Genomic DNA, 18,501 nt, shown 5'->3' with positions numbered 1-18,501 from the left:
GCAGCTCCAGCTCTGTTCACCATCCTTCAACAGGCCTCTCCCAGACTCTGCCTTTTGTTCACTTTGCCTTTTACATCTACATATGCTTGACCGCTTCATTGCCACCTCCTCACTGAGCCTTCTCCCCTGTGGAAATGTCCCTCCCTGCCTGCTCTCTGGCAGGACTCTGGGGCTCTGGATTATGGATCTTCAGGTAGATGTCCCTTGACCCCACTGAGCGCCTCTGGCCAGGACCTGGGTCTCCCCTGTCCCTGAGTTTACAATGGAAGTTGGCCAGGCACAGATGTGGGGAGAGGGAAGTCCAGTGGTGGACGCAGCACTGATGAGGGGAAAAAAGAGCAGGAACTGAAAGTACATCAGGGCCCAGCAGGTTGCGTGCGAGGGGCAGGAGTCAGAGCTGAGAGTGGAGAGGTCACCAGGGACTGAGTTTGCCTTTATCCTCAGGCGGTGGGAAGATACAGAGAGGGCGTGGAAAGAGAAATGATGAAGCCAGACTTTCGCTGAGCCAGGGTCCATCTGGCCACACAGAGGGGCTGGGCCGGCCCTGGAGATGGAAAACCCAAAAGTGTGAGAAGGCTGTGGCAAAGACCAGAGGAGGGTCATGGGGTGAAAGGAGAGGAGTCTGTGAAAATGGAACATGAAGCAAGGCCTCAGTTTCTCCACTGAAGAAATGGCAAGTCCTGCCCTGCTGGCCTCTCCAAGTGGTATTAGAGGATAGCAGGCACTTCGCACTGACCATTCTAAATGGCCAGTGACTGTGCCTCCTATGTCAGCTCACCCACTCCCTCACCCCATCCTCATGCACTGGTACAGTCCAGGTGAAGCACAGACCAGACACTCAGGATGCTAGGCCAAGTCTGTAAGCTCCAAGGTCCAGAGTCTGGCTTCACAACTGAAGCCCACTGGAGACGCAGTGGGGAACAGACTAGCTGAGCTGTGCTGGGGACATCTGGCTCCCTAGGGCAGGGTGGGGCCCAGTCTCCTCCGTCAGACCACATCCACAGTGATCTGGAGCAGATGGCACACAGTTCCTTCCTGTTCTGTCCTGCTCAGCCATGGCTCACAGACACAGGCTAAGATGGAAGGGAAGTCACCCCTGGGGAATGGTGCTGGGCACAAGGGCCAGGCAGGAGAAGGACAGTGGTGCTATTGGAGCTCCACCCCTTGCCCACTGAGTGTCCTTGGGGACTATGAATCCAGCTGCCCAGGGACAAGGCCAGGCCTGGGAGTCAGGTATTCTCTCTCCCACAGCTGACATGCCATGCCCAGATGGCTGTGCTGCCCCAGGAGCTCAATGTCTTTCCTCTCTTGGGCTCAGTTTCCTTCACTGCAAAATGAGTGTGAAGAAGGAGAGGAGCGAACTCTGGAAGCTCTAAGGGTTCCCCTCCCCATCTGCGTGACAGAGGAGGCCTGCATGGGTCTGCCAGTTGGAGCAAGTCATCCTACTCCTCTGGGTCCCTCACTACCAAAGCCATGGCTTCACTTCCCCCAGAGGGGAGAGGCAGACTGGAGCAGCGGGCTTAGCGATGGGACACAGAGATGGGAGGCTCCCCACTGGCTCCCTGCAGGGCTATGGCATCCTCTTGCCTGCTCTGGGCCCCAGCTTTCCATCTGTGACCTGAGGAGTGGTGTAGGACATCTGTCCTTCCAGCGCTCTGGCTGTCAGGGCTTCTTAGGGGACAGGGAAGACTGCCATGAGCCTGGCATTCAAGATCCTTGATGTGGGTCTACCACTGGCTGGTCCCTGGAGCCTGCCCAGCCCCCGGGCACAACCCCACTTTGGGCCCTATTTTCTCTGAATCTAACCGCAACCAAGTCATCCTCCATCTAACACCCCAACGGACCCTCTAAGTCTCAGATTTGATCATGCCTCTGCCCTGCTTTAGAAACAGCTCTCCCAGTGAGGGCTCTCCTCAGCTGGCACCCTCAGTGCAGAGGCCACACATGGAGCCTGGCGCTGTGAGGCTTGTTGGGCCTGGCTCCGATGATCCCTCAGCCTCACCACCGGCAGGGCCCCCTCAGCACCTGCAAACACAGACACTTACAGGTACTCTGAAGTCCCACATCTCCAGCAGGTCTCTCTGCCTAGAGCATCTGCCCTTTCCTTGTCCACACTCCACCAAAGAGCCTTCCCTGATACCATAGACAGGGATAGAGGCTTCCTTTGTCTTCCTAGAGACCCAGGGGTCTATATCTTCATCTGTCTTTTCCACAATGGAGGCTCCTCAAAGGATAGAGCCCAGAAAGGTACCTGCACATTGTAAGACTCCTTGTAAATGCATGGTGAATGAATGAATGAGGGAGGGAGGAAGCAAAGGTTGCAAGGGAGGTTATTTCCCATGAGTTTGGCTGGTCTATGATAAGATTATGAGCGATAACAGAAGCCCCAGTGAGCAAATGCTTACTGTGCACCAGATATTGGGCTAGGTGATCTAGACCCATTATTTCATTTGAGCCCCCAGTGATGCTGTGACTGTTGACAATATTTAAAATTAAGGACTCTGAGGCTCAGAGAGGTAAAGTCACAGCTCATAAGCGGCAGAGTCAGGATGGGAAACAGGTCTATTGGGTGCCAAGTTTTGCAGAGGGAACAGTGATGGGTGGCAGAGGGGTACAAAGGCCGGGAATGGGCATTTGGATCTAATTCCATGGATTGGGGCTTGAAGAACTCTGAGTTTTCTGGGGAGCTCTGAGGAGAGGCCTATCCAGGAGTGAATTCTCACATTTTTTATCCTTAGGAGCAGTACCAGGGAGTAATCTGGGGAACCCTGTGCCCCCACCCTCACTTGCTCCATAATCAACGGCCCCTCCTATTCTGTGACAGAAACCATTGACGTTTTCTCACACCAGTGTCATGAGCTATGCAAAGGTATCATCCCAACCAGTCACCTCCCTGATCCTCTGCTAAACAGATATCCTGGAGGTGCCCCTGCCCACCCCTGGCAGAGTCCAGGCCCTTTCCTGGAAGCCACAGAGGCAGCCCTCCTCCCCCAGCCCTGCACCAGCCCCAAGTGGTTCTCGGGGATGTCAAGCCCAGTCACTCTCAGTGGCCTGTTTTCTCCCCAAGGCCTGCGTTGTCAAGATCACTTTGGAGATTTCCTGTGGATGGAGCTCAGTCACTTGCTCCTTGGTTCCATCTTGCCAGCCTCACCCAGAAGACAGGGTACCCACTGCTCTTCCTGGAGCTGGGCCCAAAGGCTCCTGCTCTGCCCTGGGCTGGACTGAAGGGGTGTGAGAAATGGGTGCAGGGAGGAAGTAGAAGTAGGGCTTGAGGGCGACTCTTCCAGAAGCTTGATTGTGCAGGAGGAAGAGGAACAGATGGAGAGGCACAGGGGTCAAGAAAGAGATTTTGCTCGGATGAGAGAGGGAGACTGGGGAGTGGAGAGTGTTCGGGCAGAGGGGAAGGAACCAGCAGATTCGGCACAGGGCAGATGCTGAAGAGGGGGCAGGAGGCAGTGCCTGGGGCCCAGCAGGGCTGTGAAGGGGTGAGGAGAGAAAGTGCAGACACAGGGGTTTATTTGGTCAGTGGGAAGTTGAAGGCAGCCCCTCTGAAAGGCTGTCTGCTCTGAAGGAGGAGTTGAGGGCTGCTAGGGTTGAGGGTATAGGACCAACAAAAAAGATGGTGCCAAGGCTTAGAAGAGAGGGGAGGGAAGTCGCCCTTGGACAGACTAAAGGTTCAGCAGTGGGGCAGTGACAGCGTCTGCAGGGCCTCAGGCACTCAACTCTACTCAGCCCCACTGTGCAGGACAGAGCAGTCTGGTGACACCATGAATGGGAGACACGAATTGACTGGTTGTGTTCATGGGAATCCTGGGTCCTGAGGTGGAGGCCTAGGCTGGCAAGGGAAGGGAGAGAAGCCAGGAAGATCCTGGGCCTGGCCCCCAGTGAGGAGGGGGTGATCCTGTGCAGGGAGGTGAGAATATCAGGGAAAGCCTCAGACAGGGGAGGGGGGAGATGCGGGCTGCCCAGCCCTGCCAGGCCAAGTCCTGTTCACCCCTCTCAGCTGGGACTGTTCACAGCTGGAATCTCACACACAGCCAGACAGAAGCAGCCCCAAGGCTGGCCTTTGGTGCTCACATTTAATCTCTAACTGCTCCCAATCCCCAATAAACACATACTCTTAAGTACAACCTACAGCTTCCTATATGAACAGCCTCAAGCCAAGTTCCCTGTGCACCAAATCCTCTCTATGTGGACATAGTTGAACCACCTCTGGAAATGTATCTGTTAATTCATTCAACAAATATTTATTGAGCACCTACCATATGCCAGACACTGTCCTAGGTACATGCAGCAGTGAAAAAGAAAAACATGGAAAAACCCCTGAACTGATGGATTTTATGTTCCAGCTAGGAGAGAGAGACAATAACCAATAAATAAGTAGAACAGTATGTTAAAAGATGTTAAATGCTAAGGAGAAAAATATAGCAGAGAAGGGGCAGAGGAATCATGTGTGCATGTGCTGAGTGGAGGTTATGATTTTAGCTTAGAGTGCTAGTAGAAGGTCTCATGGACAAGATGTCATTTGAGAGACTACCTGAGGGGGTCTGTCCTATGCCCCTTTTTTGAGACAGGGTCTCGCTCTACAGCCCAGGCTGGAATGCAGAGGTGTAATCATAGCTCACTGCAGCCTCGACCTCCCAGGCTCAAGAGATATTCCTACCTTAGCCTCCCAAATAGCTGGGATTACAGGCACATGCCAACACACCCAGTTAATTTTTAGACATTTTTTGGTAGAGACGGGCTTTTTCTCTGTTGCCCAGGCTGTTCTCAAACTCCTGGGCTCAAGTGATCCTCCCGCCTTTCGTCTCCCAAAGTGGTGAGATTCCAGGTGTGAGCCACTGCACCCAGCTGCCCCGTGTTCTTCATGCATACTCCACCGCAGCAGCCCCCCGTCGCCTGCTGACCTCCTACATTGCACTCTGAACGAGGTAGTTGCCCCTGACTTTGATCTCTTCCTCCAAGGCCACCCCTCAGGCACCCAGCGTGCCCTCTTCCTCCCACGCTGGACTGGCCACAAATGGGCCAGTGTGAAGGTGAGGATTTGGGGTTTGATGGCAGGCAGTCCAGCTGATTGGAAGATCACTGATGGATTGGTGGCCCTGGCAAGTAACTAAGCTGTTGGGGGCCTTAGTTTCCTCCTCCCAAAATGGTAAGAAGAGACCATGCCCTCCTCACAGGCCCTGGGCAGGCAATGATACAGGACATAGGGTAGCAAATGGTTTTGTCTTCAGGTTTGAAAATAGTCATAGACCACGGCCTCATCCTTGAGGACCCACCACTAGGTCTCCTGGGACCTGGACATGCGCCTGAAATTGCCTGGTGAGAATGAAGACCAATAGATGGATGGTCTTGGGACAATCTCTGCAGGGTGTCCTGGGACAGCCAAGCTGTATGGCCCCAGAGGCAAGCTGGACTGGTGTGGAAAAGCAGACTAGGGGCAAATCTCTGGGCTTGGAGTGACAAAACATATCTCCCTTGAGCTTTCTCAAGGTGGAATACAGTGGCTTAGGAGAGGAATGAGCTCCCTGTAATGTGAAGTATGGAAGCAGGGGCCAAAGAGCCCCCTTCCCTGAGGGGATGGTGGGGAGGCCTCTGGGTCAGATGACCTTAAGACCTCCCTAGTCCTGACGATCCAGAACTCAGAGCCCTGTCATTGAACCCTATGTCCAGCTGGATGTCTTATCTCTGCCAGGTGGGCTCAGGCCCTAGGAGGAGCTAGGGATGATCAGAGCAAGAGTCAAGGCAGGGGCCGCCTTTCACAAGAGGGGAGGAGTTCCCTGAGGCTCCCCCTTACCTGTACGTGTGGTGGACAAAACTGCCTACCTTCGGGCTTCAGGGTCTGCCTGGGAAATGGGCAGGGTCATAAACTACAATAACCACCTGGCAGGGTTGGTGGTCTGCCCTGTGTGAGGTGGGACTGGGGGACCCAAGCAGTCTCAGAGGTGCTACTCCTGCAGCCATTACCTTCTTCATCTTCCTCGACAAACCTCTGTCATCAGTCAGACAAAAGTTTAAAAAAAAATTATGGAGCCAGGCAGCACCAAGGACAGAGCCCTGGGGTGCATCTTCATAGACTGGATCTAGTCATCCAACATTTCCCAGTGCCTGTTCAGAGCCAAAGCCTGTGCTGGTCTCTGAGGCCCCAGAGGCAAAGCAAACCTTGTCCCCAGTTCCTAGCACAGTTAGAAAAGGAAAGGGAGATAGTCTGACACCGCCCCTTTGGCTGGTCTTCTCTGCCCTGACTCCTGACTTCCATTTCTTTGTCCTTTCTTAGGCCATTCTTCCTAAGAGGCAGGGTGTTATGGTGGGTTTATAGTACACTTTGGGTAAGTTCCTAATCTCTCTGGCGTCAGTTTTCCCATAGGGAAATGTCACCTCTCTTCCTGGGCACAAGGTGCAGATCTACAGGCAGGACTCCTAGTTTCAAGTGACATAATTCTAGGTCAAATGGATGGAGGCAAAAGGAGTTTATTAGGTCACAATACCAAAGGTAAAATCTCAGGCGCAGCTGGAACCAGGCACTCAATGCTGTTCTCAGGAAACAATGCATCCCCATCTGTCATCCCTGCCATTCCCTGGCTTTCTATGTGGACAGTCTCCTCCCTGGTGGCAGTATCTCCATTGCCCAGGACAGTGCCTGTTATCCTTGCCTCCAGCAGCTCCTGCCTTGCTTTCTACCAGCTTTGCAAATGCTGTAGAAGACCTGTCTCCTTCCTGATGTCCTAGCAAAAGCACCAGAACTGACTCTGAGTCATGCAGTGAATGTCACCCGTCCACCCTGAGCCAGTTACAGGCCTGAGAGGCCCACTCTTCTCTCATTGGCAGGTTTAGGTCACAGAGCCATCACTCCCAGATCCCCAAAACTCTAGATGGGAGAAGGGGGGATTCCCCCAAAGGAAAATCAGAGGGCAGGCTCGTCATCATGAGAGGGAGTCTGGGAACTGGGTGGGAAGAAGCTACAGAGGAGCTGAACAATGACTGCCAGGCTAGCCAGGCGGCTGGACCTGGGCCATCTCTTCCCCCATAGACTGGAGCCTGGTTATCTGGGAGGATGGGCGGATCCTGAAGGCACTAACTGAGGCTGTCAGCCAACTACACTACTTGCAGCTAAGCAGCAGGTTCCTTCTCGAAGGGAGAGCCAAGTGACCTCTCCCACAAGGAGACAAACAAATTGGGCGGCCTGGTCGTCCAGGAAAGGTACAGAGAGCCTCTCCCACTAGCTCCATGGGAGAGTTTTTTAGGAGGCCCTGGGGATCTCCTGGAGCACTGGGTGGGAGGTACAGTAGCCCTATAGGTGTGGACTTACACAACGGGACACCACAGGCTGCCCCTCTGCTCATCGAGGGCTGCCCTGTCACAACTGCTCCCTGGACCTCTGTGCTATCCACATAGTTCCTCAGTCTCAGGGCTGCCCTTGACTTCTCAGCCTTGTGCCCACTGGGGCTGCCTGGTCTCTCACCCTCTTTATTCACATTCCCAAGAAAGAACCTGTTGCTAACTCTGCTACGCCTCAGTCACCTGATCTGTAAAATGGAAACGGTCGTTGTGAAGAGAGAATGAGACATGGGACATCAAGCATGTTGTACTGTGCTTGCGCATCATCCACACTCAGTGAATACATGTGTCCAGGCTGTGCTGGGGCTTCTGGGTGCACCCTTGGGCAGCTGGGGCCTCTGATACATAGCAGGAGATGCAAGTTCCATCTTTGCTAAATTTGCAAAGACTGGAAAGAAACCAAATGAAGAAGCCCCAACTTCCAAATTCCCCAAAGCTGCAGCTTCCTCTTCCTTTCACTGAAAATGGCTGTTTCAGTTTTAACTTTAATTCCTGCGACCAGGAGTTGAGAAGGGGAAGTGGGAAAGGAGAAGAGAAATCAGGGCCCCTGCCCTCTATGTTCCCGCCTGCCAGGTTTGTCCTGTAGCCAGCCAGATGCCACAGGTAGGACCCAAACTCTTCCAGGTGGGAGGACTTTGCTTCCTGCCATCTGTCTTCTGGGTGCCAGAGAGCTACTGGCATTAGGAACCTGGCCTCAGGCTGGCCTCAGGTGGGCTCCAGGGGCCACCCTGCCCCAGGCTAGAGGCTGCCTAGAATCAGGATTGGGTTGATGACTGGGGCACAGAGGGTATAGTGACCCTGTACAGTAGGTAGGTACCATAAATAGCCCTGTTTACCCAGGCTCAGAGAGGGTAGGTGCCTCACTCGAGGTCACACAGCAAGCTGGTGGTGGATTCCAGCCTTTCTGACTCCTCAGGGGAAGGAAGCTAACTCTTGACCCCTGTCATCCTGTGCCCTTGCTGCTAACTCACGGTCCAGGGGCACAGCAAGGGGGTTTCCAGGCCTTATTTCCCGGCAGGCAGGCTAAGATTAGGAAGCCTATTCCCACGTCCAGCCTGGTCTGAGCTGGTTCCTGCCTCAGCTGGTTGGCAGACAGTGACTCAGGCTTCCAGCTCCTGCCTTTGGCCAACAGGTCCCTTCATCCCCACTGGATATGAAGGCCTCAGGGGGCGGGGGAGGCTGTGGGGTCATGTGAAGTTTATCCCGAGATCATAGGATCTATGCAGCCTGGCTCCTTGTCATTTCTTCCTATGTCCATATGGAATTGCTCCTGCTCTACAACTGACCCCATGGTTGTCGCCTGAACTGAATAAAGGAAATTGGCAGAGGCTGTCCCCGCTGTGAGGTGAGGGGCTGCGGAGTTTTGCCGAAGGTGTACCCGGAGTGGAGATTGGCAGTGGGTGCCTGAGTCCAGGGCCTCTACCTCAGATGGTCAGGGCCAGTGGCTCCTGTGACCACATGGACCAGGGTAAAAACCTGAGAGCAAGGGCTTCAGCTCATCTGGGGAGGGTGAGTAGGAGGAAGGTGGAGAAGTGGGCCAAGAGGAACTGAGATTGGAAACCCAGTACTGAAGCCACTTAGTGGCAGCCCGGAGGGGAGGCCCCGGCTGTGGGCAGACGGGCCTTGCCCTCACCCCTCCCTGGCTGTGTGAAGGAGTGTGGCTGGCTGTCCACTGGTGCCATCTCATGGCCACAGGGCCTCAGTGCAGGGAAGACCCAACTCTCTTGGGAATCCCCTTCTACTCCCTAGTTTTCTCATCTGTAAAGGGGAGGGAATAAGCCGCCCCCCACCAAATTGCCCAGAACTACAGATAAAACATCTGGTACAGAATAGGCATTTAAGAAATGACACTGGCTCTGGGCGCGGTGTCCTAACACTGGGAGATGAAAGCGGGCGGATTACATGACGTCAGGAGTTCAAGACCAGCCTGGCCAACACAGTGAAACCTCATCTCTACTAAACATACAAAAATTAGTTGGGTGTGGTGGTGGACACCTGTAATCCCAGCTACTCGGGAGGCTGAGGCAGGAGAATCGCTTGAACTTGGGAGGCGGAGATTCCAGTGAGCCAAGATCTTGCCACTGCACTCCAGCCTGGGCTACAGAGCGAGACTTGGTCTCAAAAAAAAAAAAAAGAAAGAAAAGAAAGAAAGAAAAGGCACTGTCTGGGCATCGTGGTATATGCCTGTAATCCCAGCACTTTGGGAGGCCAAGGAGGGAGAATCTCTGCCAGAGGGAGGCTCTGCCTTGGAGGATTCATAACAGGCCAGTCCCCCTCACACTCCCATCTGAGGCCCCCACTTTGCGCAGCTCATCCATTGCTCTGGCTTCTATATTTATTTATGTCTCACAGAGGGTAAGCTCATTCCCCACTTCTGTGCCCTTGCCCACACTGGGCCTCCTGCCTGGGATGCCCTCTTCAGCCTTGTTATGTGTCCGGGTCCCTCTGGCCCTTCAGTGCCCAGCAGTGGACATGCTTTCTCCAGGAGCTTTGCGGGTTACTCTCCCAGGTGCACCGATGACCCCTCAGACCTGAGCACTCCCTCCTGGGCCCCACCTCCTCCTCTAGGTCTAGCCAGGTCCATGGGCAAATCTAAGGCCTGGTGAGAGCAGGGCAGTTCCTTTGCTCCAATTTGGTCATCCTGAGGTTCTTTGAAGTTCTAAGCCCTAGGATGCTGTGGTTTCAAGGTTTTGAGAGTCGTCAAACCTAGACTCTGTTAGGAAGGCAAAGAAGTAAAAGGCTAGTGGCTAATGGGTGCTCAGTGGTTGTTGAGGTGCCAGGCCAGGCCTCTTGTGTGTCCTTGAACTCCTGAGCAGAGGGGCAGAAGGGGCAACTGGCCTTAGTTTCTTTCTCCATCCATCAGGTGGAGCCCCATGAGCCTTCCCCTCCCCTCTGAGGTTAGTCCAAGTGCCCTTATCTGAGCAGAGCAGTGGGATTAGGCATCTCCAGATCTGCACGTCTGGGCCCTCTGGATAAGGCATGATAGGGACAGCTTTGTATTTCCTGTCCATCCAGGCAGCAGGAACTGAGACCACTTAGGCGTCTAACCCAAGCTCTGCCCTGGTTTCGATACCGCCAAGGAGCCCTCAGAGCCATTCCCATTCCTGGGACAGTGACCCGCCCTGCTGGAAGTTGCTATGGGAAGTTGTCCTGGGGACCCAGCAGAGGACTGGCCGCAGAGCTGAAGGCCACCTTGCTCTCCTGAGCCACAGCACAGCTCACATCCAACCAGGAGGTCCACAGTCAGCCAGTGGAAGCGACCCCTTAGCACAGGCCTGAGTAAGCAGTAGGTGCTCAATCTGTGCACAACTGACCAAGTGTTTACCAGAAATTCAAATCTGATTTTTCTCAGTGTGATCCAAACTTTGGGTTCCCACCCTGTTCCTCAATCCCCTTGCTGGGAAAAAAATGGCTTTGGGGAGAGATTGGTGCCTTTTTTATTATTTGTTTGTTTGTTTTTTAAGACAGTCTCGCTCTGTCACCAGGCTGGAGTGCAATGGCACAATCTCGGCTCACTGTAACCTTCACCTCCCGGGTTCAAGCAATTGTTCTACCTCAGCCTCCTGAGTAGCTCAGATTATAGGCACATACCACCACACCAGGCTAATTTTTGTATTTTTAGTACAGACAGGGTTTAACCGTGTTGGTCAGCCTGATCTCAAACTCCTGACCTTGTGATCCACCTGCCTTGGCCTCCCAAAGTGCTGGGATTATAGGCATGAGCCACCGCACCAGGCTGACATTGGTGCCTTTAAGGGCACCTTCAGCTCTGATGCTCTCAGGCTCTAGGATTCTCCTCAGTATCTCCCAGGGTAGAAGATGAGCCGCCCTGAGTGGCACTTCATCCTCCCAGCACACTGGTGGTCAGTATGACCATATTCTACCAAGGAGGCTCAGAGAAGGGAGGGGCTTATCTCAGGCAGTGACTGGGGGCAAAGGTGGAGTAAGAGCCTGGGCCTCAAACTCCCAGGGCACCATTCTTTCCCCATGCCATCCTCCCCTGCCACCCGCCGTGCTGCCTCAGCTTCTCCAAACCAAAGCCAACTTCCTCCAGGTTGCCCTCCTGGAATGCTGCCTCCACCACTGGAGCTGACCTCCCCAGGACAGTGAGGAGCCACATTTCCTACTCTGATGCTCCTGACAGCTGTGAGGCCAGTTTGGTGGTGAGGAGGGGCTGGGGAGCATGTGGCACAGGCCGCTGGGTTCTCAGGGGCTTCACATCTATCTCCACTGCCCACGTCCATCACTCCTCACGTGCTCTGCACCTGCCATGTAGGAGGGGCAGTCACTATGAAATGGGGGAATGTGGGAGGATCTGGTGACACAGAGTAGGTACTTGATAAATATGTGTGGAGAAAAGGAGAAGAGGGAAGGAGGGAGGGAGAGGACGGCTGAGTAAGTTGGTGTCTTAGTGGATTGCCACACGGAGTGTTGGAAATAGATGCTCGGTGCTGGAAAGATGGGTAGACAGACATGCTGGTGAGTGAGCTATTGAATGAGGGAAGGAAGGCTGGACGAAGGAGCGAGTGTCTGAGAGGAGGAATGTTCACCCCGTGGCTCTGAGTGTTACAGCAGCTAACAGAGGAGCTGAGCTCTAATCCCTGCCCTATCCATCTGATAGCTGAGAAGACCAAGAGAGGGCTGGGCAGAAAGAAAACTGCTGGTACTGTGGGCTAGCAGCCTCTGGTTCTCCCCTGCCCCTCTTCCTCTGCCCCAACCCCCGCTTTCCCCTGCTGGGGTTAGGGAATGTTCTGGGAAGGACGCCTTTTTTCCACCTCCTTGCTCCTTTAAACCCAGTTTCCGCCAGGCACTAGGCGTGGTGTTGGGGATGGGAGGGAGCCTGTGGCCCCCACAGGGGCTCTTTTAGTCAGAGACAGCCCTGCCAGGAAACAGAGGAAGCTGCTCACCCTGTCAGAGGAGTTGCAGCGTGGCTGAGGCAGGAGAGTGGGAGCCTCAGCTCTAGCTTCCCTTTCCCCAACACACTTCACACTTGGGACCACCAGCGTGCTGCAGGGACAGGAGGCTGCCTGTGAGTGTGGGTGTGTCTTGGGGCCATGGGTCAGTGCAGGGGTTGGGGGGTCGGGGGCGCCTGCACACAGGGAACTGTGACTAAGGGCAGGCTGGGGTCAGTGCTGACCTAAAGGAGGCCCACAGAGTTGGGGGGGGCCCCAGAGGAAGGGAGAAAAGGCCCAGAAAGGAAGAAGAAAGGTGAGCTCTGAAGCTAGATAGACACAGGATTTTGACGAATGCAGATGAGTTGAATGGCACTTTGTGTGAAGGAACAGTGGAGCTGGGAGGCTGGAGAGGGAGTCTGGCTCTCTGGCTGCCACTGGCTGTGTGGCCGTCTCCATTCTTGGGGATGTGTGATGAGAGGGGAAGGGGCAAGGGGGGAGGGAGGAATAGAGTGGCCCTGACATACTTCGGACAGGGCTGGAGGGCTTGGCGGGGTCTTGAATGTCAGGAAAAGGGTTTGGGCTTTTCCCCAGAGGGCAGAGAGATGCGAAGGATGTAGTCAGAGCCAGTTGTTGGCAAGCCCCCCACCACAAAGAGAGTCCAGCCCAGGAAAAGGCTGGGGTCTGTTCTGGTCCCGAACTTAGGACCGAGAGCTGGTGAGTGATGTGAGAGCTAAGATCAGCTGCTGCCTGGAGGTGGGAACCAAGCAAACCCCCGTCAAGCCAGCCCCCACCAGGAACTGGGAGACCAGCTCAGCTCTCCTAGGCCCTCAAAAATAGATCAGGGAGCTGGGGCAATGGCAAGGCCCGCCTTTCCTGACACGGCCCTAAAGGTTTGCCCAGAGAGCTGTGCCCCGGATCCCCTCCTGCAGCCCCCTGCCTCCTTCCAAGAGGGAAGGGAGGTGGTCCCAGGAGGATCGGTCTCACCAGCTCGTGGGAGAGGCAGAGGCAGACTGCAGTCCCCAGGCATCTAAGACAGAGGGTTGTCCCTGGGGGTGGGATCTGAAGGTGAGGGCCACCCAAAGGAAGGTTGAAGGACACAGCACCCCTCTAACACCTTCTCCTCCTCAAAACCCTCTTCCCTTGCAGACTGGTCTCCTCAGACTCTGAGGAGAGAGGCAGGGAGGGCCAGAGGCTGCCTCCCGAAGGTCAGCCCCCACGGAACCAACAGTTTCTTTCTCCTCAGATTTCTTTGTCAGACCCTGTGTAAGAGACCAGTCTGCAAGGACAAAGGGTTATGGTGAGGAGGAGAACATGGTAGAAGGGCGCTGTGTCCCTCAGCCTTCCTCCTCACCCCAGCTGTCCTGATGCCCTTCTCCACCCGTGGAAATCCTCCTAAACACCTGGACCTTGCTCTGTCTTTCATTCTGCTCTGAAAAGTCTCTTCCATCCAGTGGCTCACACTGGTATCCTCCATCAGACTAGCATATCTGTATCTGTATCCCTGTATCTCCATGTCCACCTTTACCTTCATGTATCTAGCTGGCAGGGTGGACTCAGTGAATGCCTGTCATGTGAAAACAAAAGAATGAACACATGAATGAGAATGGCCTGAACCAATGAATGAAGAGATGAGTGGACGTTCTCTGCTTGTGCTAATCCTGGCTTCCTGGCTATGCTATGGGGGAGCTGGTGTGCTTCGTCCTCTGACCTCCCCGTGGTGCCTACCTTGTCCTAGCTGGGCGCCCAGCACTCCTAGCATACAGGCTAAAGCCCCACAAAGAATCTTTGATAACTGAAGGTGACGTGGGGTATGAGATGCAGACTACAGAATTCAACATTATCATTTTGCCCTGAATTGGGGTAAAATAGCTTCACCAAAATGAAACTGTAAGTTGGGAGGCATGTATTTTTCTCTGATATAACTTTTAAAAATCCCATAACCTTACTTAGTAGGTATATTAAGAACAGCAAACACTTGACCCCATGCCAGGCACTAATCTTCACAGCAATCTTATAAGGCAGGTACTATCTCATCTCATTTTACAGATGGGGAATCTGGAGGACTGAGGTTAACTAGTGTGCTCAAACCACATAGCTCATCCATGGCATAGCTGGGACTTGAACCTGAGCATCTGGATCAGAATCCATATACTTTGCCTGAACCCTTTACCACCTACTGAGTGCATCTGCAGGACTTCATATTATTTTCTGGGCCTCAGTTTTTCCCGTCTGTAAAATGGGAAGAGAGGAGGATTAGACTCACTATCTCAAAGTCCCATTGGATTTAAGTTGCAAATTTTCTCTAGACACCAGTAATATGACAATGTCAGTTTAGAGGTGAATGTCTAGGAGTCAGACTTACCCCAGCAGGGAACCCCTTAGGGTATTTGTGCCACTGGCTCTCCCAAAACACAGCCTGAAAGAATGAGAGGAGGGACAAGATGTAGAATGCAATGGCATGACATTTACTAAGCACTGCCGAATGTCATAACTGCACATGTCACTGATGAGGACACTGTGATATGCCCCGCGTCACACAGCACGGAAGTCGGGGAGCAACATTTCAACCCAGGCCTGCCTAGCTCTGAAGTTGGCCAGGTAACCTATACATCCCATGTCTGTGGACTACACTAAGCTGCCTCTTCTGGACTGGGCAGATGGGCTCTGGTTCTGACTCTGCTCTGACTCACGAAGAAAGAAGAAGCAGTCCCTGCCCCTCACTGTGTCCGGATAAACGAATGACGTGGTCCCTCACCCATTTACCTTCAGGGACACTGTTTTCACTCTGGATGCCAGGGGGCGCTGTGGTGTCAGAGGCTCTGCCAAAGCCACCTTTGTAGCCTCAAGTGGAAAGATGCAGTGGGGAACCAGGAATCACCTCCTTCCCTATTTTACAGATAACAAGATGTCTGCCAGAAGGACCATGGCTTTGGAAGGTGGAGTTCAGGCTGAGGAGATGGGTGCTGTCCTCAGTGAGCTGCTGGTGTGTGGACCCTTCATATTGGTTAACTAAGAGTTATCAGGGCCCTCTCTGCCCAGACACAGAGAGACACGGGATCTGGCCCCTCTCCTCAAGCGAGTCCTAGTCTGTGAGAAGCACACAGATCCACCATGACAGTCTCCACACCTCAGGGAGCCCAGGGCATCCCTGCACAGCACGATTTAGCATTTATAACCTCGTGACATTCCTGAGAGGCAGGCACCACATTCCCCCGTTTCTCCAATGAAATGAAATCACCACCTCAAGGTCATATAGCAAATGCATAACAGAGTTGGGATTCAAACCCGAGTCCATCAATCTCCACTAACAGAGAAAGAGGCATATGACCAGGGCTTTGAAGGATGAATAGACGTTCACTAGGAAGGCTGAAGGAAAATGAGTACTATAGAAACAAAGTCAATCAGATTGCTCCCAAGCATGAGCTTTATTGAATCCCAAGTTTTCTCAAAGTGAGGTCTGTGTGGGGCTTCCATGGGGTGGTTAGAGTAGCAGAGTTGACAAAGTTGGTGCCCTCACTGTTCAGACGGGGAAATCAAGGCTCAAGTTGGGGCAGGGCCTGCTGGGTGGTGAGTGAGCACGTCACTGACAGGCTGTGTATTGCTTTCCTAGCCTCTCTGAACGTAGGAAATCCAGCTGGGAAGCCATGGAGTGGGACAATGGCACAGGCCAGGCTCTGGGCTTGCCACCCACCACCTGTGTCTTCCGTGAGAACTTCAAGCAACTGTTGCTGCCACCTGTGTATTCGGCCGTGCTGGCGGCTGGCCTGCCACTGAACGTCTGCGTCATTGCCCAGATCTGCATGTCGCGCCGGGCCCTGACCCGCACGGCCGTGTACACCTTAAACCTCGCCCTGGCCGACCTACTGTATGCCTGCTCCCTGCCCCTGCTCATCTACAACTATGCCCAAGGTGACCACTGGCCCTTTGGCGACTTCGCCTGCCGCCTGATCCGCTTCCTCTTCTACGCCAACCTGCACGGCAGCATCCTCTTCCTCACCTGCATCAGCTTCCAGCGCTACCTGGGCATCTGCCACCCGCTGGCCCCCTGGCACAAACGCGGGGGCCGCCGGGCTGCCTGGCTAGTGTGTGTAGCCGTGTGGCTGGCCGTGATAGCCCAGTGCCTGCCCACAGCCATCTTTGCTGCCACAGGCATCCAGCGTAACCGCACCGTTTGCTATGACCTCAGCCCGCCTGACCTGGCCACCAGCTACATGCCCTATGGCATGGCTCTCACTGTCATTGGCTTCCTGCTGCCCTTTGCTGCCCTGCTGGCCTGCTACTGTCTCCTGGCTCGCCGCCTGTGCCGCCAGGATGGCCCGGCAGGGCCTGTAGCCCAGGAGCGGCGTGGCAAGGCAGCCCGTATGGCCGTGGTGGTGGCCGCTGCCTTTGCCATCAGCTTCCTGCCTTTTCACATCACCAAGACAGCCTACCTGGCAGTGCGCTCGGAGCCGGGTGTCTCCTGCCCTGTGCTGGAGGCCTTTGCAGCAGCCTACAAAGGCACGCGGCCATTTGCCAGCGCCAACAGCGTGCTGGACCCCATCCTCTTCTACTTCACCCAGAAGAAGTTCCGCCGCCGGCCACATGAGCTCCTACAGAAACTCACAGCCAAATGGCAGAGGCGGGGTTGCTGAGTCCTCCAGGGCCTGGGCAGCCTTTACATTTGCCATTGTGGCTGGGGCTCTAGGAGCCCCCACCAACCCCAAACTGTGCAGAGAATTCGAGCTCAGCTCAGCTGGGCATAGAGTAAAGTCCCTCACAGGACCCAGAAACTCACCAACAACTATTTATTCAGCTCTTTTCTGGCCCATGCCCTGTGTGCATGGAGATGGACAGGCCTGAGCCTGGCTCTTGAGAGGTCCCGGTCAGCCATGGAGAGCTGGGGAAACCATGTTAAGGTGCTCACAAAAATACAGTGTGACATGTGCTGTCATCAAGGGGTATTCTCTATGCTTTGAGTCACCAATGAAGGAGATGAGGGAAGATGAGAGTGGAAAGTGAGAGCTTCTGGGAAGGGGCATTTGATCTGGGGTTTGAGGGATGACTATGAGCTCTCTGGTGAGGAGGGATATTCCATTTATTTAGCAAGCCTTTACTGACACCTTGTGCTCAGGCCTGAGTTGGTTCTGAGACCCTAGAAGAACCAGTGCTAGCCCTGGTCCATACAGGCTCCCAACTGCTGGAAGTATGGACTGGCACAGCAACATCAGGGTTGTACAGAGGGGAGCATGGCTGGGGGGAGGGGTTCCCAGAGGGTGGCCATGACCCAGTCCAAGGAGTCAGGGAAGACCTCTCTGAGGAGGGAACATCTGAAGTAGGTGTCTAGGGCTGAGTGGGAACTTGGCAAGCAGAAGTGGGGAGCACTTTAATGCAGCCCCGGTATGCTCTATGCATATCCGGTTGTGTCAGCCTCATGCTGGGCTCTGCCCAGGGCAGAGCGAGGACCGGAGCAGAGGACACATGGCCTCGAGTGTGTGAAAACTGAGAAAACGGGAGCTGTGCCTCAGTCACCCTCCAGACAAGGGCAAGAGTTGGCCAGATGCTCCAGGCTGTGGGAGGTCAGTGGAGGGAGCAATAGGGTCTTAGAAGCAATAGCTTCTTAGAAGAGGCAGGAGGCTGCCACTGGGCACAGTGGCTCATGTCTGTAATCCCAGCACTTTGGGAGGCCGAGGCGGGCGGATCACCTGAGGTCAGGAGTTCAAGACAAGCCTGACCAGCATGGAGAAACCCTGTCTCCACTAAACCTAAAAAATTACCTGGTGGCACATGCCTGTAATCCCAGCTACTAGGGAGGCTGAGGCAGGAGAATCGCTTGAACACGGGAGGTGGTGGTTGCAGTGAGCCGAGATCCTGCCACTGCACTCCAGCTTGGACAACAAAAGCGATACTCCAAGTGTTCATGTGCTCATGCCTGTAATCTTAGCACTTTGGGAGGCCAAGGCAGGAGGAATGCTTGAGCCCGGGAGTTTGAGACCAGCCTGGACAATACAGTAAGACCCTGTCTCTACAAAAAAAATTAAAATATTACCCTGGTGTGGTGGTGTGTGCCTGCAGTACTAGCTACTCAGGAGGCTGAGGCGCTGAGTTCAAGGTTACAGTGAGCTGGGATCATGCCAGTGCATTCCAGCCTGAGCAACAGAGGGAGACCTTGCCTCTAAAAAAATTAAAATAAGCCAGGAGTGGTGGCTCATGCCTGTAATCCCAGTACTTTGGGAGGCTGAGGTGGATGGATCACTTGAGGTCAGGAGTTTGAGACCAGCCTGGCCAACAT

At 54.2% G+C, this 18,501-nt stretch overlaps 1 protein-coding gene across 2 annotated transcripts in view; it reads left to right on the top strand.

Moving 5' to 3' along the window:
- Nucleotides 1–18,264, top strand: part of P2RY6 (pyrimidinergic receptor P2Y6) — a 28,489-nt gene extending 10,225 nt beyond the window's left edge. The window contains exons 2-3 of one of the 2 annotated variants that reach the window (XM_017977807.4): nt 15,131–15,216; nt 15,844–18,264. In XM_017977807.4, the coding sequence (XP_017833296.1) occupies nt 15,131–15,216; nt 15,844–16,864 (1,107 nt within the window). In that variant the 3' untranslated portion in view covers nt 16,865–18,264. The remainder of the gene's footprint in view (nt 1–15,130; nt 15,217–15,843) is intronic. The other variant, XM_078340262.1, reaches the window with a different exon arrangement.
- Nucleotides 18,265–18,501: the final 237 nt, after the last annotated feature.

Source organism: Callithrix jacchus, chromosome 10 (assembly GCF_049354715.1).
Source record: "Callithrix jacchus isolate 240 chromosome 10, calJac240_pri, whole genome shotgun sequence".
NCBI classification, from domain to species: Eukaryota; Metazoa; Chordata; class Mammalia; order Primates; family Cebidae; genus Callithrix; species Callithrix jacchus.
The sequence above is the reverse complement of the archived record's forward strand: the minus strand, read 5'-3'. Positions and strand labels throughout refer to the sequence as shown.